This window comes from Chionomys nivalis, chromosome 14, assembly GCF_950005125.1.
Source record: "Chionomys nivalis chromosome 14, mChiNiv1.1, whole genome shotgun sequence".
Taxonomy (NCBI): Eukaryota; Metazoa; Chordata; class Mammalia; order Rodentia; family Cricetidae; genus Chionomys; species Chionomys nivalis.
The window spans coordinates 40,407,039-40,430,431 of record NC_080099.1 but is presented as its reverse complement, the minus strand read 5'-3'; the positions used below and the strand labels follow the sequence as shown (position 1 = coordinate 40,430,431).

At 38.3% G+C, this 23,393-nt stretch overlaps 1 protein-coding gene across 2 annotated transcripts in view; it reads left to right on the top strand.

Moving 5' to 3' along the window:
• Positions 1 to 23,393, top strand: part of Rbm27 (RNA binding motif protein 27) — a 73,684-nt gene that overhangs the window by 43,745 nt on the left and 6,546 nt on the right. The window contains exons 9-19 of one of the 2 annotated variants that reach the window (XM_057788705.1): positions 3,354 to 3,518; positions 7,425 to 7,574; positions 10,111 to 10,255; positions 10,555 to 10,708; positions 11,778 to 12,074; positions 13,821 to 13,961; positions 15,843 to 15,962; positions 17,660 to 17,734; positions 17,863 to 18,027; positions 19,105 to 19,209; positions 19,304 to 19,492. In XM_057788705.1, coding sequence (XP_057644688.1) covers positions 3,354 to 3,518; positions 7,425 to 7,574; positions 10,111 to 10,255; positions 10,555 to 10,708; positions 11,778 to 12,074; positions 13,821 to 13,961; positions 15,843 to 15,962; positions 17,660 to 17,734; positions 17,863 to 18,027; positions 19,105 to 19,209; positions 19,304 to 19,492 — 1,706 coding nt within the window. The remainder of the gene's footprint in view (positions 1 to 3,353; positions 3,519 to 7,424; positions 7,575 to 10,110; positions 10,256 to 10,554; positions 10,709 to 11,777; positions 12,075 to 13,820; positions 13,962 to 15,842; positions 15,963 to 17,659; positions 17,735 to 17,862; positions 18,028 to 19,104; positions 19,210 to 19,303; positions 19,493 to 23,393) is intronic. The other variant, XM_057788707.1, reaches the window with a different exon arrangement.

Sequence of the window (23,393 nt, the reverse complement as noted above, 5' to 3'; positions counted from 1 at the left end):
ATTTAATACGCAAAAGATAAAAATCTAAGAATAAAAGCAATCCTTTTAATAATTACTATTTTTGTTACAAAACTAGTAAATGTGATAATTTCGCATTGATATTTCTGGTTTACTACTTTATAGTCTTAGATGCTGTATCAGTGTTTATAAAGAGAATTGATTTGTTGGCAAATAAAATGTTAATATTGAGCTGGGCAGTGGTGGCACATGCCTTTAATCCCAGGACTTGGGAGGTGGAGGCAGAGGCAGGCAGATCTCTGTGAGTTTGAGGCCAGCCTGGTTTACAAGAGCTAGTTCCAGGACAGGCTCCAAAGCTCCACAGAGAAACTCTGTCTTGAAAAATCATATATATATGTTAAGTCACAACTGTGTCATTAAAGCAACTTTGTAAAATTTCTTCCTTTCTTAAAAGCCTATAATTTGATTCTTAAATATATAGGGAGGAACAGGGGAGACAGTTTAGTGAAGTAAGTATTGTGCAAGCCTGAGAATTTGGGTCCCTGATACCATGTATGAGTCAGCATAGCAGTGAGTGCCTGGAGCTCTAGTGCTGCAGGGGAGGAGATAGATGGCCATATTCCTGGAATTCATTACAGGTTCGGTGAAAGATCCTGTCTCAAAAATAAGAGGAAGGATGGGGATGTAGCTCAGTTAGTAGAATGCTTATCTACAGTGCATGAAGCCCTGATCTGCAGGCTCAGTACCACATAAAACCAGGAATAGTGGCACATGCCTGTAATCTGTGCACTTGTGAATTGTGAAGTAAAGGCATGAGCATCAGGAAATCAAGGCCATCCTCGTTTATATAGTACATTGGCAGCCAACTAGACACACAGAGAACCCATCTCATTTTTCAAAAGGAAAAAAGTAGAAAGCAAAGTAATATAGAAAGACATTGGTCTCCTTGACTTCATATATATGCCCACATGAACATATACTACACATACAGTTTATAGAAAAAAAGTAAAATGCTCAAGATATGGTGTCTGATAAGCATCTAAGCATTTAAAACAGAATTTTAGGAACCAGATGAGATGGCTCAATGGGTAAAGGTGAAGTGCCTGTCTACAAGCCTGGTGACTTAAGTTTGATTCTCAAGATCCATACATAGAATAGGAAGAGAAAGCCAATGTACGTTAACCAATACACATTTGCACATACACACACACACAAACACACAAATAAATAGCTGTGATAAATCCTGTGATCAAATCATTATTAGTACATTGATTTGCAGTGGGAATCACATGTAAAAAAGCTGAAAATTGGAGTTGCTTGGGGAGGTGGCTCAAATGAATAAAGTATTCAATGTACAACTGTGAAAACTGAACAGGTAAAGCCAGATGTGGTAGCACAGTTCAAGCAGCGTATGCTTCTGCAGTAAGAAGAGAGGCAATTCACTAGACTCTTGAGAACAGCGGGAGCATAGCATGAGACCCTGTACTAATAAACAAGGTGAAAAAGTAAGGACTGACACCCAAGGTTGTTGTCTGGATCCTCCCACAGCACACACAATGCACACATGAACATTCACAGGAATGAGTAAATATAAAACATATATAAAAATTGGAGAATATAATAATTTTAGTAATAGATTTTCAATTTCTATTTAGTTGATTTTAATGTTTGTGTATTGGAAAATTTGAGGGGCTGGAGAGATGGCTTCTTGATTAAGAACACTGATAGTCTTTGAGCACCCACATGGCAGCTCACAACTGTCCATGACTGCAGCATGACTCCAAAGTATGCAAACCTTCTTCTGGCTTCCATAGACACCAGACATGCATCTAACCAACTCACAGCCTCCTTTCGTAATGTTTGAATTGCATGGTTTTCTGTGATTTTAACAGTAGAGATTGTGCAAGCTTGCCCTTTAGTCTAGTTACTAGTTATATATACTAGGCCAATTTGTGCTGAATCATACATTTAAAGCCATCATATAGATTGGCATTACATTTCTTTTGTTTTCTCTTGAGCATTGTGCCTCTTGATTATTTGTCACAGAGAATTCTGCTGTAGGACATGATTAGGACTATTTTCAGATGATTGAGGATATATTGAATTGCTGTTGCAATGTAGTGATTCATTCTTTTAAAACAAATAAAGGTCTGGTGTTCAGTATGTAGTTCCATCATTGGCTTTACAGTGAGGTTTGTCATCTCCTTTTCTCCATGCCTGTGGACAGAGAAGATGGGAGATGTTAGCATCTTTCTTCTATGAAATCAAGTGATTGCGTTTGGGTCTGTCTTACCTGCATGTGTTAAAAATCTAAAGGAACTGTACAACTTATAAAGACTTTAATCACATATTAAAGATCTTCTAACCTTGCTTCATTATGTCTTATGTTACAGTGAATGTCTGACTTTGTGGTATAAAATATTAACTAAATCCTACAAATTTATGTTTCATATATTGCTGTCAGGGAATGATACTAAATAGAAACCAAAGGAAGGTTTTACTCTGTGATACTTTGGATTTTTCCAATCCCGTTGTATAGAATTTATGTCTGTATATGTATATACATGTGTGTGCATGCATGTGTGTTTGTGGCCCTCCATCTACTTTATTTTGAAACATGGTGCCTAAAAGCCAAAGTCATTTACTATATCTATAATTGGTCTGTTTGTATTTTTCTTCATGTTTTTTTTTTTCTTATCATCCACTCTGGTGATTAACAAATTTTCACTACCTTTTGAATTTTCTTCTAGTGAACACTTATTCTTTGTGAGGCTATGGGTATGGTAGTTTGTTTTGTATTTCTTATTATTCTTTTCCTGCTTTTAGATATGGGAGTAGTATATTTTGTGCAGATTTGCCATTTTTGTGATTAGAGGGGCATGTGCATGACAACCTTTATATCTGCACAGCTCATTAATATCACATTCTTTGCGAACTATAGATCAAGTTGCCTTTCTGTAACTTGATGGTTCATTGTTCATCTTTAGATAAAATAGCGTACATTTACTCCATTTATGATTCAAAATAATAGAAAGCCAGGTATGGTGTTGTAGACCTGCATTTCCAGAACTTGGGCTATGGAGGCAATAGGATCAGGAGTTCAATGTTAGCCTCAGCTATATAGTGACTTTGAGGCAAGCAAACCTCTTTCAAGAGACAGAGAGGAGAAAGAGAATATTCTGAAAGGCATATTATCTTTGTACCTTGAGGCATCTGAGCCAGTTGCATGTCTGTGCTTTCTTGAGTTAGAATCTCAATAATGTCTTCCTCACTACTGTTCTTGTTGTTGTAATTTCTCTCTTCTTGGCTCGCAGTGTCAGGAAGTACATCACAGCCTCAGAAAAGCAAGCTTGTAACTTTCAATCCCAGCTGCCCTCCTATTCTTTCCTCTGTAGGACAGCCCATGTATTCTCGTGAACATGGTGCTGCTGCATCTGAGCGACTTCAGTTGGGGACACCGCCTCCTCTGTTGGCAGCTCGTTTGGTGCCACCTCGAAACCTCATGGGATCCTCCATTGGGTATCATACCTCAGTCTCCAGCCCCACCCCTCTGGTCCCAGGTAAGCTTTGCTTCAGATGACCATCCACTTCACTGATCTTTCATACCTGAAACTGGTCAGCCTAACATATCAGATGACCTGGGACTCTGACCTGTCTGAAGTTCCCTTTAAGGTCTTGGGTAGAGTGTTCTCTGTTTCTCTGCTTCTGTGGTTTGTCCCTAGTGGTTGTTGATGATTAGGCCCTCTGTGTGTGTCTGTCATCTCTGTTGTCCTGTATATTTACATTCAGTGCCTTGGTAACAGTCACATCTTCCTTAAGGTAGATAGGAAGATGGTATCTGCTTGAGTATTTTCTAGTTAATTACTTATATATTACAAGAAGAGCTAGGGTAATTTTTCTTTGAAATAAAACTAAAGTTCAGGTTTCTTGCTGCTCGTGGATAAACATAGTTTTCCCCTTCTACTCCATTTGGATAGATTGATCATGATGACTGTAATATTTTTGAAAATTATTTCGCCCTATTGATATGTGTTTTGAAGATCTGTGCTATACTTTGTTGGTATCTTGTTAGTCTCTCTATTTAAATTCGATTTCTTCACTTTGCCTTTAGATTCTCACTTTTCCTTTAGTTAGTTCAGAACTAACTAAAGGGCTTTTTAAAAACAAAAGAGGGTTACTATATAGCCTAAGTTAGCCTTGAACATGGAATCAGCTGTTCTAGATTTGCAGTTGTGTGCTACCATGCCTGATCTGACTGTAGAACCATTGCATGTATTGGGGTTCTGTGTACACAGTGGTCATAGAACTAGGTAGGTCATTTAATTGTGTAAATTTCAAACATTTATGTAGCTTCAACTATGGGAGAGTTTCTGTTCATGCTAGACAATGATTGAAAACTTTGGACCATACTTTGTTGATTTGCTTAAATGTTGAAGTAGTGTTTATTTTGTTAATTTTTAAAGTTGGCATGTGTCTTAGGTAGGGTTACCATTGCTGTGATGAAACACCACGACCCAAGAAACTTGTTGAGGAAAGAAAGGGTTTATTTGGCTTATGCTTCCACATCACAGTTTATCGTCAAAGGAACAGGGCAGGAACCTGGAGGCAGGAGCTGATGTAGAGGCAATGGAGAAGCGCTGCTTACTGGTTTGCTCCTCATGGCTTGCTCAACCTGCTTGCTTATAGAAGCCAGGACCAGCAGCCCAAGGATAGTACTACCACCCACAATGGTCTGGGCCCTACCCATCAATCACTAATTTAAAAAAATGCCTTACAGCTGAATCTTAAGGAGGCATTTTTCTCAATTGAAGTTCTCTCCTTTCAGATAACTCTAGCTTGTTGACATAAAACTAGCCAGGACAGCATAACTGTGGAATTTGTTATTTTACATATCGTCCTCAAACTATTACTCAGATATTTAACATACTTAGATTTAAAAAATAGATAGGACCTGCTTTTAAGCTATACTCCATTAAAGCACATGTTTCTCTTGATAAATAATAATTCTGTCTAGTTGACTTAAATGAACAAAAAAATTAAGGGCATGGATCATTCAGCATAATCCTTGCCCCCAAATTGTGAAGAACTAAATTTGAATCTCCAGCACCCACATAAAAATCTGGGCATGATGACATATGCCCATTATTCTGGCACCAGAGGCTGAGTTGAGAGAACTTTCTGGGGTTTGTTGGCCAACCACTGTAGTTGAATATCAATGAGAAACTTTATCTCAGGAAATAAGATGGTGAGGGATTGAGGAAAACACCATGCATTGACCTCTGTCTTCACATTCATGTGTGTACATGGGAAAAAAAGGGAAGGACTCAGAGCAGGAGCTGACAAAATCAGTATGACGTCTAAGAATGCTCTGACAGAGAGAGTTTGGTTTTATTAGGTCATCATTAGGAAACTGTAGGCTGAATAGAAGCATTGAGAATGAGTATAAATCCTGTAATAGGAACATCATTATTATAATAATTTATTAACTTTCCTTAGCCATTCTATTCTAAGAAGGGACTATAGACCTCAGTGGTGACTAATTTTCAAAATCATCATTTTGTTACATAGAATCAATATTTAATCTGTTGTCACTCTATACCACGCCATGAACTGCCTTAAAAAGTGGAAGGAAAGGGGGCTGGAGAGATGGCTCAGAGGTTAAGAGCACTGGCTGCTCTTCCAGAGGTCCTGAGTTCAATTCCCAGCAACCATATGGTGGCTCACAACCATCTGTACTGAGATCTGGTGCCCTCTTCTGGCCTGCAGGGATACATGGAGGCAAAATGTTGTAAACATAATAAATAAATAAATGTTAAAAAAAAAAGTGGAAGGAAAGAAAGGGAAGAAATATGTGGATATGAAGAAGTATTGACCAGCAGTTTTAGTTTTGGTCGCCTATGTCTCAGTTGGTTGTTCCTCAGTGTCATTTAATTGTTCTAAACTTGAAGTTGGTGTTTTGTGCAGGGAGAATATGCTCATGGAACTGGAAGTTGGGGGAAATATAGTACTCAGGGCAAGCTTTGCTCTAAGAGGGTAAGAGAGATTTAACTTATTTAGACAGTGGCTAAAGATTCATACTTTTAGAAATCTGGAAATTCCTAAGGGGGATTGTTTGTTTTAAGAATTTATTTTATTTTATTTGAGACAGTCTCACTATATCAGTCTTGCTGGCTTGGAACTTAGCCATGTTGATCAGGCTGGACTCAAACTCACAAAGATCCATTTGTGCCTGCCTCCCAAGTGCAGATATTAAAGGTGTTGTTTCCACACCTCACTTATTTTACTACTTTTAACTGTGTAAGTCTGGGTGTGGGTATATGTATGTGAGTACAGGTGCCCACCCCATCCAGAAGAGGGTGTTGGATCCTGTGGATATGAGGTTGTTCACTGGTGGTTGTGAACCAAATGTGGGTTGTGAACCAGTTTGGGTCTTCTGCAAAAGTAGCATGTTCTCTTAACCACTGAGCTATCTCTCCAGCAAGTAGATCATTTGTGAGCCTACATTTTGTACCATGTAAGTGGCAACCATTAGTAAAGATCTGAATGAGATTGATCTTGTAGCTTGAACTTTATATGAATCATTAAATATATTTTCCATTATAGAAAAAAAGGGAAGAAACACAAGAGTTTCTGTTTTACTCTGATTTGATGTAGAATCTGAAGAGGTTATGTGCCATTTGGGGTTTCTGTCATTCCTTTCAGAATTGCTTTTAACACTAATAAAATAGTTACTTGGAGTTAGAATTTTCAAAGTGTTTTTTGTTTCAGAAAAAGTATGAGAAATATAAAAAAAAAATTGGTGAATAATAGGGTGGTATTAAGATAATTATAAATACCTAGTCTTTTTATTTGAAATACGCTTTGGATAGGAAACAAGTTATTATTTCTTTATCTAAAAAAATTATTTTTTGTTGATTACAGAAATATCTAGAAATTGAGACACAACTCAACAATCTGAATAATGTATTCATGTATGTGAAAATTGGTGATGAAAATATGCATTGTTATTAGATTAAGTGATTAGTATACAGGATAGACATTGCTGAATGGATTGAGGGTAAACACTGTTTGCATTTGAATGTCTGTATGCTTGTAGTAGTAGTACTGTTTACTTGTACTCCTAAAAGGAGTGTCCGATAGAACTCAAAGAGAAGCGTATGCAGATGATAGAATTATATATTTTTTAATATTTATTTATTATGTATACAATATTCTGTCTGTGTGTATGTCTGCAGGCCAGACCTCATTACAGATGGTTGTGAGCCACCATGTGATTGCCGGGAATTGAACTCAGGACCTTTGGAAGAGCAGGCAATGCTCTTAACCACTAAGCCATCTCTCCAGCCCTAGAATTATATTTTTTGAAGAACACATAACTTGAACAACTATTTTTAGTAACAAGGGAATAATTCGAGCACTCTCTGATTATCTAAGTGGTTTTTTTTTTGTTTTTTGTTTTTTTTCAGATACATATGAACCTGATGGTTATAACCCTGAAGCTCCTAGTATCACCAGTTCTGGCAGATCACAGTATAGACAGTTCTTTTCAAGAGCACAGACACAGCGTCCCAACCTGATTGGCCTTACATCTGGAGATATGGATGCAAATCCAAGAGGTAAGAATGCCTTTTTCTGGTGATACACATTATGCAGCAGTTTATCAATGTAGCTAATAATTTGTGTTTCTGGTCTCACTTGAGGAAATCAGACTCCTTATACTTTTTAAAGATGCTTTGTAATCATTTCAATAACTTTATAACAATTTCACTTCTAAATTTTAGTGGTATAGTTAGAACATATATATGTATATGTATGGTACAGGACAGTTCTGTATTCTGTCAATTATGTTTTAAATAAATGCTGATTGCTGATTGGCCAGTAGCCAGGCAGGAAGTATAGATGGGACAACCAGACAGGAAGTAGAGGCGGGGCAATGAGAACAGGAGAATTCTGGAAAGGAGGAAGCCTATTCCTCCTCAGTCCTGTTTAGACACTGAAGAAGGAAGATGTGACCTGCCCCGCTGAAAAAGGTACCAAGCCATGTGGCTAGCATATACTAGAATAATGGGCTAATATAAGTTATAAGAGTTAATAAGAAGCCTGAGCTAATGGGCCAATCAGTTTTATAACTTATGTAGACCTTCTGTGTGATTCTTTGAGACCTAACAAATGTGGGAACCGGGCAGGACAGAAACCCCAACAAGCAGACCCTCATGTTTTATATATATATATATATACATATATACATATATATTATTTATGCAATGTTCTGTCAGCATGTATGCCTTCAGGACAGAAGAGAGCACCAGGTCTCATTACAGATGATTGTGAACCATCATGTAGTTATTGGGAATTGAACTGAGGACTTCTGGAAGAGCAGCCAGTGCTCTTAACCACTGAGCCATTTCTTTTTAGACACAGAAAATAGTAATACTTTTTAGCTGCTTTTTTAGATAGGACTTCAGACCATTTTAATTGTGTGCTAGGCACAGTGTTAGAGTTTACATGCAAGAAGGTGAGATGACTGATCCCTTTCCCTCAAAGAACTGATCAAAGGTTTATTTTCTATTTTGAGAGGTCTAGCTTCAAACCATTAATGTTACAAGCCTAAACACTGTAAGTAAATTAGCATTTTATCAATTTACTTCTTAAGATTACAGCTATATACTCAGGCCCAGCGGCACATATTTTTTATCTGTGTGGAGGCAGGAGGACCAGGGCTGAAGATTATCTTTACCTACATAGCAGGTTCAAAGCCAGCCTGGGCCACATAGACCCTGTCTAAAAACAAAACCCCTAAAATTAAATCTATCAGGACCTGCTTCAAAGTTTTTAAGATATAAACCTTTGAAAAATCAAGCTATGGCAGTTGTGGTGGTACACACTTTTAATCCCAACACTCAGGAGGCAGAGACAGATAGATCTCTGTGAGTTGTAGGCCAGCCTAGTTACATAGTAAATCATGTGCCAAACAGGTCTACAAAGTCAGACCCTGTCTCAAGGTGCTGCACAAATCAAGCTAAGATTAAATAAAAACATATACTTATAATGTGGGTTCTTTCCCTTCCTCGCTAAAATGTTAAATTATCTAAGATAAAATAGGGTCCTATATAAACACATAGCTGGGCATGGTGTCTATAATCCTAGTGAGTGCCGAGCAGGCTGAGGCAGAGAATTACTTGAATTCCAGGCCAGTCTGGGCTACAGAATAAGACCAATTTCAAAACAACAAAAATGGGTTGTAGAGATGGCTCAAAGGTTAAGAACACTGGCTGCTCTTCCAGAGGACCTGGATTCAATTCCTAGCACCCACATGGCAGCCCACAACTCTTTAGGGGATCCAGCACCCTCACACAGACGTACATGTCGGCAAAACACCAGCACACGTAAAATAAAAATAAATCATTAAACAAAAAAGAAAACAAAATAATATCGTAATATTTCATATAAGAAAATCATACCGGGTGGTAGTGGCACATGCCTTTAATTCCACCACTCAGGAGGCAGAGGCAGGTGGATCTCTGTGAGTTTGAGGCCAGCTTGGTCTGCAAAGCAAGTTCCAGGACAGGCTCCATAGCTACTGAGAAACCCTGTCTCGAAAAACCAAGAGAGAAAGAAAGAAAATCATGATTCTTTATGATGTGAACATCTTGTTGGATAATGACAGGAGGTATATAACATCTCTAGTACTATTTGATCCCTTGTCAAAGACAGTAATTATTATATATTTATATTATAAAAAGTAAGTAAAATTATGGTAGCATATATAAAATAAATGTCTTGCTTTTTCCAGTAACTTTTTTCATTCTTTGATGATTTATGCTTGAGTTAATCATCACACTGGATTGCCTTTGAGGTTTTAAGCTTGCATTTTAACTTTTTGAATGTAAAAAGTAGAAGAATTTGTAGGTTTTTTTGCTGATAGATATTTCTAAGAAGGAAGTGGTAAACTAGACACAGTTGTGCATGCCCCTAAAACCAGCCTTTGGAAAACTGATGTAGGAGATCAATGATCTTTTTCTTCAAACAAAACAAAAATAGAAAATGGTAGTAAATGAATGCTGTTCACAGGACTTTTTAGTTTTAGGCTAAATAACCCAGTCATTTGATGTTTCCCTAAAATATAGTAATGGAAATTTTTGTTTTCAACAGCTGCTAATATTGTCATCCAGACTGAACCACCAGTTCCTGTTTCAATTAATAGCAACATCACCAGAGTAGTCCTGGAACCAGAGAGTCGAAAGAGAGCTATTAGTGGTTTGGAAGGACCACTTACGAAGAAGCCTTGGCTGGGAAAGTAAGATGGTTTGGCTTATTTGAAATATGTAATTGATGCTTGTATTGTTTCATTTGTTAATAAAGTAGTTAAAATTATCATTAACCTTTGCTGGGAATGGTGGTACTCATCTTTAGTCCTAGCACTTGAAAGGCAGAAACAGGCAAATCTCAGGGTTCAGGGCCAGCCTGGTGTACATAGCGAGTTCTAGGATGGCCAGAGCTATACAGAGAAACCCTGTATCAAAAAAGCCAAGGGCGGGGGGTGGGAGGGAGAGGAAGGTGGGAGAATTAACCAAGATTTATCAATGCTTGTTTCAGGCAAGGGAACAACAGTCAAAGTAAACCAGGGTTCTTGCGGAAGAATCAGTATACAAACACAAAATTAGAAGTGAAAAAAATCCCCCAGGAATTGAACAACATTACCAAGCTCAACGAACACTTCAGCAAATTTGGAACCATAGTTAATATCCAGGTAAATTGGCTTTATCAGTTACAGAATGCATGTGTGCTGTGAGTCTTAGAAAGTATTACCAGCAGTTCTTGATTAGAGTCAGTGGTAATTTTGACATCTTTGCAAAGTGATGTGTTTTGTTATATATCAGTGTATTCTATTATATATCCAGTGTATGTGTATATAATGGAATTATTTAGTTGAATTTGTTCTTGAGGATTCATTTGATTCTTTTCCATAGCTCCTTCCTGAAAACTGAACTAGTTGCTGTTGTTGTTGTTGTTGTCCAGAGGTCTTGGTCTGAACAAATGAACCACTCCGTCCCATTATAATGTTATTATCTAAGAAGCTGTGATTTTTGACATATTATCCAATATCAGATCAATTGTAGTGACAGGATAATTTTTTGGAAGTTTGACTTTATAAATTTGTGATTAGAAGTGATGATTTAATTGAGTATACTTAGATGTTAGTTTAAAATTTCATGTCCTTAAATTTGTGTCCTTTTTCTCTTAAAAGTTCTCTGTCATTATTCTTTATGGCATTTAGAAAAAGAACTGGGTGGCTATGTAAAACAGTTTTCTCAGACACTTATGTTGACTACCACAGCCTTGATAAACAAGCAATAGAAATTTGTTCTATTGTAGGAGAGACAGTTTGCAATTAAAGAGCGTGAACTGCTCTTCCAGAGGACCTGAGTTTGGTTTCCAGCATCCTGATTGGGTGGCTCACAACTGCCTGTAACTCTGGGGATTTAATGCTACTTGTACTCATTTGCTTCAGAGGGATGCCTTCTTAGCTTGTAGACACCTGGTTTCTCATTGTCTTCATATAGCATAGAAGGAGAGGAGGAGGAAGGAAAGGAGCCATGGAGACCCCTTCCTCTTCTCATAAGGCTACCTTAACTAAAATAGTTATGGTCACAAATGCAGTACTCCATGTAATCTGAATCTGTTCCTAATCCTATTCTCTGTTGAGGGCTAGGGTTTCTTCATAAGGATTTGGAGGCACATAATTTAGTTCATAGTACTGGACCACACGTATTTAACTACTATCCAAGTTTAAGTTATTCCCATTATTTTCTTTAAAGGTTGCTTTTAAGGGTGATCCAGAAGCAGCACTCATCCAATACCTTACCAATGAGGAGGCCAGAAAAGCCATTTCAAGCACAGAAGCAGTGCTGAACAATCGGTTCATTCGAGTCCTGTGGCATAGAGAGAACAATGAGCAACCAGCACTCCAGTCCCCAGCACAGCTCCTCCTGCAACAGCAGCACACCCTGAGTCACCTTTCACAGCAGCACCATAGCCTGCCACAGCATCTTCATCCGCAGCAGGTGATGGTAACCCAGTCTTCCCCCGCATCAGTCCATGGAGGTATCCAGAAGGTAATCATATTTACTAATTAACACTCCAGTCTCACTTCCCACCCACAGCCCTGCCACCTCTCCCATTAGAGTTGCTCATGGTTTAATGTATAAACTACCATCATCTGGTTTTCTGAGACCTCATTATTATAGAAATGCAGATTCTTAGATCTCACCCATCCTTACTTTTATTAACTAAGTAATTATTTGGTGTGGGCATGGGTAGGTGCGTGATGTGGGTGGGCGTAGGCCCAAACTTGACACCGTGTATCTTTGTCAATCCTTTCCACTTCATTACTGAGGCAGGGACTCACTGGATCGTGAGCTTGCCAATTTTGACCATTTTCCTGAGAATCCTCTGTTTCTTCCTAAGTACTGGGATTATAGGTGGCTTTTATGTGGCTGTGGGGATCTAAACTCTAATTGAACTTTTACCCAGCCGTCTCATCTCCTGAATCTCTAGGAAATGCCCAGGAATCGCTTCAGAGGACTTTGCAGTGTTCTAAAGCTAAGAGAGCTGCTCTGTAATAGAGCAGCGTGAGGCCGGGCGATGGTGGCGCACGCCTTTAATCCCAGCACTTGCGAGGCAGAGGCAGGCGGATCTCTGTGAGTTCGAGACCAGCCTGGTCTACAGAGCTAGTTCCAGGACAGGCTCCAAAACCACAGAGAAACCCTGTCTCGAAAAACCAAAAAAAAAAAAAAAGAAAAAAAGAAAAAAAAAAAGATAGATAGAGCAGCGTGACTCGCCTAGGTCTAACTTGTTTAGCTTTGTCTGTAGAACAGAATTGGTCTCTAGATAGGAACCTTTGAAATCTGATGCTTAAGAAGTATCTACAGCGAGGCACATGTGACATCTACCACTAAATTCTGAATCTTGAGTTGTTTTGTGTATTAGAGCCATTCAGATATTGATAGTAATAATTTTCATCTAGGTTACCATCGTTAGGGTAAATGCATTTGATGAAAAAACAAAAGCAAGCAGGCATCTGAGGCAGAAGGCTGTTGAGTTTGAGACCAGCCTATGCTACACAGCAAATTCCTATTTCATAACATTGAAAAATATATACATGTTTATTCCTTGCAGTTTATAGTCTCAACCTGCTCCTTAGCATCTAAACCGTATATTTTTGTTTGTGTTCTGTTTGGTATTCAGACCCAAATGTGAATACTTGTCCAAGATGATGGATGAATGGTGAAAAATGTAGCCAAAGATTATCTTTTTATTTCCCTGTTTATACTGTTAAAAAACCTATCTTTGCCAGGCAGTAGTGGCGCATGCCTTTTATCCCAGCACTTGGAGTCAGAGGTAGGCAGTTCTCTGTGAGTTCAAGGTCAGCCTGGTCTACAAGAGCTAGTTCCAGGACACACTCCAAAGCCACAGAGAAACCCTGTCTGGCAAAACAAAAACCTGTTTTTGAAACATTGTATACTTAAGAGAAGATTTTTTTTTTTTAAGTTACCAACAGTTTGTGTGTGTGTGTTACTGTGAAATACGTATTTTTGGAGTTAAGGATTGAATTAAGGGACTTGTGCACACTCAATACATGCTATACTATTGAGTTCCTCACAGTTGTTAGGACCTGTGTTAGATATCCAAAACAATATGGATAATAAGACCATCTGTATGTTCATAATTCCTAAAAATGTACAATCTTACAGATAATCAAAGCATTCCCTCATTTCAACTTTAACTTTTATCTTAAATTTGAATCATTCTTGGGTGTTATTTAAACTTATATCACATAGATGTTTATTTTGTACTTGCAGATGATGGGCAAACCACAGACCTCTGGTGCCTATGTTCTTAACAAAGTTCCTGTTAAACACCGTCTTGGACATGCAAGTACTAACCAGAGTGATACACCTCACTTGCTAAATCAGTCTGGTGGTTCTGGAGATGATTGCCCGGTATGCATTCCTGTGATTTCCATGTCTATTTAGTCTTTCATTCAATGGCATAAAAATTCATTACCACTAAGGGGTGGATGCTCTTTCTCAACGGGAGAAGCATGACATTTGACCTAAGTGTACTTCTGATTTCCATAGCTCAGTTAGGAATTAGCTGGTTAATGTTCTTTTATTTAGAGCTATCTAAAAATAATTTTAACTTTTAGCTGCTTATTGTTAGGTAGTTATCCTTATTAGTCTCCTCCCACCCCCATTACCACCACCCATTTTTTTAAGATCTGTACCCAGGCTGACTTCTTGTTCATGGTCCTGCTGCTTCAGGCTCCCAAATGCTGATATTAAAGACATGTACTACCACATGTGGCTCTCATTTTTCCTTTTTGATATAATTAAAAACCTAGTGAGGACTAGGGAAATGACTCTTTTTTTTTTTTTTTTGGTTTTTCGAGACAGGGTTTCTCTGTGGTTTTGGAGCCTGTCCTGGAACTAGCTCTGTAGACCAGGCTGGTCTCGAACTCACAGAGATCCGCCTGCCTCTGCCTCCCAAGTGCTGGGATTAAAGGCGTGTGCCACCACCGCCCGGCGGGAAATGACTCTTAAAGGTGACTTGAGTTGGGCTGGAGAGATGGCTCAGTGGTTAAGAGCATTGTCTGCTCTTCCAAAGGTCCTGAGTTCAATTCCCTCAACCACATGGTGGCCCACAACCATCTGTAATGAGGTCTGGTGCCCTCTTCTGGCCTGCAGACATACAGACAGAATATTATATACATAATAAATAAATAAATATATATTTTTTTAAAAAGGTGACTTGAGTTTGGTTCCTAGCGCACACCCTTAGCAGCTGATAGTTATAACTTGCTCCCGGGAACTGACACTCTCTTCTGGCTCTGTGGGCACTGCATGCATATAAACAGGCTCACACACAGAAACATGCAACACATTAAATTAAAAATAAATTATTAAAATCAAAATCTTAAATCAGTGAAGGTAATTCTGTGAAAATCAAGTGTTGAATGTCCTACTTTTACTTTTGGAATATATCTTCTGTTCAATAACTCTAGTATAGTGGTTATTATAGACAGCCAGAGGAACTCTGAAAAAGGAAAGTGATAGAGAATAGTTAAAAAAAATATTATAAGGCTTGTTACTAACAGATTGATGGTGGCACAGGAATTAACAGACCAGCAAAACAGAACAGAAAGCCTAAAATAGACTTCATTGCTAAAGGAATTTATTATATTAAATAGTATCAGATCAGTGAAGAAAATAATGGGTGTTTTGATCAATCCTATTAGTATAAGTGGATAGCCATATGGAAAAGATAAAATTGTGTTCTGTTTTTAAAAATTACATAATTAAATTCCAAGTAGACTTGAGACTTAAATGCTAATGGAAATACTAGATAATTCAACTCTCATGAAATGAAATTTGGCAATGTTAGGCAAAAATTATATATGTAATATAATCTTTTTAAGAATGTAAGTACACATGTATATACTACTACTAATTGTATGCTTTTTATAATTCTGAAAATCCCCTAAATGTCTATCAACAAGGCACTGGCTTCCTAAAATGTCATATATCCATACAGTAAAATGCATTTAACTTTACAAAGAAATGAGGAATACTTTTTTTTTTTAATGTACCATGAAGTGTACACCATGAAATGTATTTTAGGGCATAGTGAACTGAGCAAAATGAATTTTAAGACTATATAGAGGGCTGGAGAGATGGCTCTTCCAAAGGTCCTGAATTCAATTCTCAGCAACCACCTGGTGGCTCACAACCATCTGTAATGAGATCTGGTGCCCTCTTCTGGCCTGCAGGTGTACATGTACATAATAAATAATAAAGAAAACATCCTTTCCTTTTTTTTTTAAGGTATTTTCTACTCCAGGCCATACAAAACCAATTTACAGCTCCTCAAACTTAAAGACACCTTCAAAACTTTGTTCAGGGTCTAAATCTCATGATGTTCAAGAAGTTCTTAAGAAGAAACAGGTAAGGGCCTCCATTCTTCTGCCTGTTAGTTCTTTAGTGCCTGTGCATTACAATACCTTTACATTTGTGTTGCTGTAGAGCTATAGCTATGACATGCTGTACTTTCTCTTCATTTAATACACTTAAAAATGACGAACAAACTGAAAAAGGCTCGACAGTTGCCTTCAGTAGCCACATTAAATCCAAGGAATAGATTGTTCTTTTGGTTATGAGTATTAAAACAAGAGCCTTAAGTACACCGAGCTATAACCACTAATATTTTTTATATGTTATATTTCTTTTTTTGTGGGGGTAGGGTCAAATCAGGATTTCTTTTGTGGTCCATGTTATTCTGGAACTTGTTTTATAGGTCAGGCTGGCTTTGAACTCAGGTTCTCCTGCCTCTGCCTCCTGAGTGCTGGGATACCACCATTCCTGGCTAACATTTTGTTTTTTTGTTTTTTTTTTCATTCATTCAATGAAGAAAAGCAGACAGGTTTTTTTTCTGTTTTGGGGGTGGGTGGGATGAGGCTGGGAATGGAAACCCCAGGACCTGGCACATGCTGTATAAATATTCTACCACTTAGCTAGACCTGGGTTTTCTAGTTCCCTTTAAAAAAAAAAAAAAAAAAAAAAAGATTTATTTATTTATCATTATGTGTGCAATATTCTACCTGCATGCCAGAAGACGGCATCAGATCATATTATAGATGGTTGTGAGCCACCATGTGGTTGTTTGGAATTGAACTCAGGACCTCTGGAAGCCAGTGCTCTTAGCCTCTGAGCCATCTCTCCAGCCCTCCAATTCCTTTTTTAAAGTCAGATAATGTTTCTCATAAGTATAACATGCTTATGGTTCATCATATGACTCAGCTTGGAGTAACTGTTCTTTTAGGTGTAAGCTGTTTACATAGAAAATAAATTTATTTATTACTTTATATAGCCCTGGTTGTCCTGGAACTCACTCTGTAGACCAGGCTGGCCTCAAACGCACAGAGATCGCCTGCCTCTGCCAGTGCTGGAGGAAATTAAAGACGTGTGCCACCGCCACCCTGACCCCCTGGCAGAAACAGATGTTTATATGTATTGTCTCCATAGAAAGATTTAATTCTCAGGAATGTAGAAACAACATTTTCCAAGCCAAAAGAAAAAAATTGAAGCCAGGTAGTGGTGATGCACACCTTTAATCCCTGCAGAGGCAGGTGGATCTCTGTAAGTTCAAGGCCAGCCTGGTCTATAAGAGTGAGTTCCAGGACAGGCTTCAAGGCTACCCAGAGAAACCCTGTCTTGAAAAATTAAAAAAAAAAAATCCTGATTATTCGTAATTTATAGCCGTATCTCATAATTTAAAACTTTACACTTCAGAAATAAAGATTTGGCCTATTATACTGGAAAGTGAAAATAATTTGCTTTTTTTTAAAGATACAAAGTATAGATGTAAATTTTACAGTTGTACTGGAATTATTGGGAAAGTTATTCAAAGGCTTCCTTTTAGGTTTTTTGGTTTTTAGACAGGCTCTCCTTGGGTTTTCCCTTCAGTCTGGAGTCGTGGGCTTATAGCTGTGTAATAGCCGCGTCCCACCCCAGCTGCTGCGCTCATTGGATTTTGATGGAGGAGGGAACGTCCATTTCAGAGAAGAAGAAATGTGTATTGCTAGCTGATTCTTTTTTTTTTTTTTTTTAAATTCATTACTAACTTCCTTCTTTCCTTTATTCAGGAAGCAATGAAGTTACAGCAAGACATGAGGAAAAAGAAGCAAGAAATGTTGGAAAAGCAAATAGAGTGCCAGAAGGTAGAGTAAGAACTCATCCTTTGCATTCTGAAATGTCACATAGAAATGATTTACAAAGTTATAGTAGTAGGGCTTTAGGGCTTAAATTTACTTAGTTTAGACTTACTTTTTTTCTGATTATTTTGTAGATGCTAATTTCTAAGCTAGAAAAAAACAAAAACATGAAACCAGAAGAAAGAGCAAATATAATGAAGACCTTGAAAGAACTGGGAGAGAAGATCTCACAATTGAAAGATGAATTAAAAACGCCTTCTGCCGTCTCCACACCATCCAAAGTAAAGACAAAGACAGAGGTATTCAGTTGCATTCCTCCTCTAGCAAGCTTACAGAACATATGTGATGTGCTTGGCACTTTGAAAGTGGGGTGCGACCCATAGGCAGCTCCTAAACCAGCTGGTGAAGTTACTACTGGACTAGTAGGAGAGAATCAGGCCATTAGAGAATAATTTGTTTTCACTGATGCTATAAGTTTAAAGTCCTGTTTGGACAGATGCTGGTGCTCAAGTAGACCTCAGCCCAAGTGCATTTTAAACAGGTGTTGTACCAATGAATATATGTATACATATACACCAGCCCTAATGAACTGCTGGATTTGCCTTTTATATGTTTAAAGACCTAAAACTTTATTTAATTTTCAGGGAAGATGTGGTTGTTTTTTGTTCTGGGGAGGTGTCTTTGTTTATATGTGTGGTTTATTTGAAACGGGGGTCTCTCTGTATAGCCTATGCTGGCCTGTGCCTTTTGCAAATTACTTGAGGCTAGAGAAAAAGAGCTCAGTAGTTAAGAACGAATACTATTTTCCAGGGGACCCAAGTTTGGTTCCCAGCAGCCACATGAAGTGGCTTCCAGCTACCTCTTCCAGGGAATCTGACACTCTCTTCTGGACTCCTTGAGCATTATGCAAACCCCCATATAGATATGCACACAAATACATATAATAAAAAATAAAGAGCATGTGAAGGCAAATCTTCCATAGCTACCTGAAGACTAGTGATTTATCTGTTACAAAAAGGAGTGGCGATACTTAAGAGTTCAGTCTGAAAGTAATTCTGTACTGTTCTTTATACTATTTTATATTTTATTTAATTAACTAATTATTTTAAAACTGGGTTTCATTCTGTAACCTGAGATGGCTCTGATTTGAGACCTGGGATTATAGGTGTGAGCCACAGTTGTGTAAAATTGTTAAATATTGTCATTGTGCTGGCTGTGTATGCAGTATTATGTCTGTGGAAGGTTTACTTCCTCAGAGCACCCATGTCTTTTCTGTCCTGTTTTTTTCAGAAGCCTGGCGTTGTGTAGCTGTAATGCTCTGAATAAGATCTTAGTGTTTACTTGAAGTCTCAATTTTTACTGTTAACTTTTCTCAGGCCCAGAAGGAGCTACTAGACACTGAACTGGATCTCCACAAGAGGCTCTCTTCAGGAGAAGACACAACAGAATTACGAAAAAAGCTCAGTCAGTTACAAGTTGAGGTGAGATTTAACTTATATAACATCTCAAAAAATAGATTTTTGTCTTTATTTAATGAAGGTTTAATAATATAGCAATGTGCTTATTGTGATTTAGGCTGCAAGATTAGGTATTTTACCTGTGGGACGAGGAAAAACCATGTCCTCTCAAGGTCGAGGAAGAGGCCGAGGTCGAGGAAGAGGGAGGGGCTCACTAAATCACATGGTAGTGGACCACCGCCCCAAAGCACTCACAGTTGGAGGATTCATTGAGGAGGAAAAGGATGAACTGCTTCAGCATTTCTCAGTAAGTTTTTCATATAACTCTTGTTAACTCTAAAAACAATGCACTCAGCACTTTGTTTGCTACAATCTATAAATATCAAATGATTTCTAGGTTAGTAATGTTAGTTGTTGAAACTTGGACTTTACCAATTTTTTATTAATGTATTTTTCAAGGTCAGGAAGTAGGTTTTTCTCTGAAATTCCTTAATAATCTTTGTAAACACATTTGTAGTGGAATAGCATTCCAAAGACAGACTTGATTTTAGGATTATTTCAGTTTACCAGGTATTTCTAGGCAATAGATTAATCTGGAATAGAGACAAAACTCAAATTATTAGGGCAGTAAGCATATTTATTCTATATGCAGTGTTGACATTCACTACAGACAAGTAGGATTGACTACAGACAAATTTGTACAGTATATTCTCTTTCCAGCTATTTATTCATTAATTCATTTGTTAGACATTTCTGAATTAGAGTTTCATAAATGAGTTTTTGTAATGTTAAATGACTTTAAGTATGAAAAACATGTGAAATTTTATACAGTAAAGTCTCTTAAAGTTTTAGACAGGGTCTCAAGTACCCCAGGTTATCCTCAAACTTCCGTGTGTAGACAAGGATAACCTGAATTTGTGATCCTCTTGTTTCCATCTCAGTGATGCTTGGATTACAGGCATGTATACACCACCGTGCCTGGTTTTTGGTAGTGTTGGGGATTTAACTAAGGAGAATGTGCTTCCTAGGCAATCACCGTATAAGTTGAGTCTCATCTCCAGTCTCCAGTGATCATCTTTTCTTCAGATTCAACATCAAATCTTAAACTGCCCACTATGATCATACAGATGACAAGTACCAGAGCCAAGATAACCAGGTTTCCAGACCTAGGCAACTTTTTACAAATTACATTATTTATTTGGGAGTAAGGGTGATTATACCACGACATGCATGTGGAAATCAGAGAACAAATTTTGGGAGTTTCTCTCTTCTGTCTTATGGGTGCCAGGGTTCAAACTCAGGTCATCAGGCCTGGTAGCAAGCACCTTTATCTGCTGAGCCATTTCACTGAACCTCCTCCCCCAACTTCTCCACCCCCTTACTCCAGATATGTTACTTGAGAAAAATATTTCTAACCCCATTCTGTGTTAAAAGACGGTGATGCAGATCATGATAAGGAAGACCTCACTTACATGAAAATGTATGTGAGTGGTACTGGGGAGATAATTTAGTTGGTGGAAATCATAAAGAACTGAGTCTAGATCCCTATCAGATGTAAATATAGGCCAGCAGAGTACACCTATAATCTCATTGCTCGGCTAACAGACAAACCCTGAGGCTTGCTGACTAGTCAGACTAGCCTGTTGTTAAATTCAGGGCTCAGTGAGAGCTTCTGTCTGAAAAAAGTAGGAAAATGTACTGGGAAAGACACCAGTGTCAGCCTTAGACTTTCACAAGCAAATTCACACTTGAACACATACAGAGCCACAGAAACTAAACATAATATATGCAGTCCAGGTTATCTGTAACAACATAGGAACATAGATTTTTTTAGATAGAAAGAATGGATTTTATTATTTTTTATTCTATGTACATGGTCATCAAAATGTCACCAGTTTTAAAAAAATTGCTACTAAGTGGAGATACCTTTCCTTGTTTTCATGAACACTACACACTTCTTTATGACTGGTATGTGTGACTTCCTTTATTGAACAAATAATGTGTAGCAACAGTGAAGGATGTGACTGCATCATTATATTACCAAATCTATGTAAAATTTTTAATATATCCCTGACCAGACTGTTGATTTTAGCTCTGGTGAACAATCTCACACGGCAAGGAGTTGTGGCTGACCTCAGGAAGCTGATAGACTGACTATAGGACCTGATGGTGGCCTATACTCCAAAGCTAGTAAGAACAGAGAACCCTCAATTCTCTAGCTCCACAGGATTAACTTCTCAGAACTGAAATGCGCTTGGATATAGACTTTCAGTCAGTCAGGCCTCCAGATGATAACACAGCCCCAATGACATCTTGAACACTACCCGATGCTGTGAGCACGGGACTCTGCTAAGCAGAACCTAGATCCCCACCATGAAATTTAATCTGGCATACTTTCAGTATTTGTTAGGGAACATAGATCTTAATAGTGTGTACCAATAATTGGCAGACTTTGGACCTAGAGAGATGACTCAGCAATTAAGAACATTTCTTACCTCCCCGCTGGGATAGTGGTTAAGACAGGTTTCCTCTACATAGCTCTGGTTATCCTAGACTTACTGTGTTGACCAGGCTGACCTTGAACACAGAGACCCACCTTCCTCTGCCTCCCAAGTGCTGGAATTAAAGTGTGTGACACACTGCTGGCTTAAGGGCATGTTCTTGAAAAGGACTCAGTTCCCAGCACCCATGTTGGGTAGCTCACAACTGCCTAGAAGTCTAGTGCCAAAGAATTTTCTTCTCTTCCCCTCAGGCACCTGTAGACACAAGGCATACACTCACAGATCACACACATACATATGAATAAAGACTTTTTTTTAAAGTTGGTAGACTTATTCTTGTAAAGAGTCAAGTTGTAAAATACAGGCTTTCGTGGCCTACAAATGGTTTCCCTCATGTTGTACGTTCCTTTCCTCTGGTTCTCTTCTGCTCCCCTCCCCTCCCTTTTGTTCATTCTGCTTTTCCTGCTTATTTACATGCTTTCTTGAAGTTTATTGGGATCATCTCATGTGGTCCAGGCTAGCGTCTCAAGTTTTCTGTGTAGCCAAGACATAACTAGATCTCCTGTTCATCCTGTCTCCTAGTGCTAGGCTTTATGGGTACACACCACCAAACTGGCTTTGTTTGATTTCGAAGACTGGGTTTCACTTTATACTGCTTGCTAGCCCAGAACTCACAATATAGTTTAGACTTGTTTCAAGCTTATGAAATCCCTGCCTCAGCTTCTCAAATGATGAAACCTATTTTTAGTCTCCTTTTTTTCCCCTTTTAGTAACCATTTTAGTGAGGGCATGGGTACTTGGATTTTTTTCTCTTCTTTCTTAATTACAAAATAACATATACTTGCCTCAAGATGCATCTGGCTACATGTAACATAATTTGAAAATGTAAGCTATCTTTTTTTGAGTATGAGGTGTATATGTATGCGTGCATTCCTGTGTTTGCATTTGTATTTGTACGTGCCTGTGGAAGCCAGAGGTTTGTTGACATTAACTGTGTTTTCCTCTGTCACTTTCCATTTTACTTTTTGAGACATGGTCTCTCAATTGAAATTTGAAGCTTATTGTTGCAGCTTAGACTGACTGGCCAGCGTGCTCCAGGGACCTGCTTCTGTCTGCCCTTGCTTTCCTTCCCAGCACCGGAGTCACAGATGCTCTCTGCTACTCCTAGTTTTTATGTAGCTGTTAGGGATCTGAACTTAGGTCACCAGAATTGGTGACACAGCAAGTGCTTTAACCACCAAGCCTTGGCCCCTGTTTTCTTCTCTTGTCTTTCATTATAGTTTACATTTATTTGTCCTGTGTATGTGATGTGTATGGGCACACATGCTACTGTGTACTGAGCTCAGCTTTTGGGAGTTAGTTCTCCTTTTACCATGTGGACCAAACTTAGACTGTCACACTTGGCAGCGAGCACCTTTACCTGCTGAGCCATCTCACTTAGCCTCTATTTTCTTTCCATGTAAGAATTTTAGCGAAGAGTTTAGCTTTACTTAAACACACAAGCTCCTACTGTGTTTCTCTTCTGTTTTTCTGCTGTGTTGACAGATAGCCATTTTTTTCCTCATGCAACCAGAATGTCTGCAGCAACCACATACACCACAGCTTCCAACAAGAATATCCAAAGGCTAAAAAGGAGGCTGTGTTTCTTATGCCAGTTTTTAAGATACAATAGTCTTCCTAACAAACTTTTTTAACTCCCTCATCTGA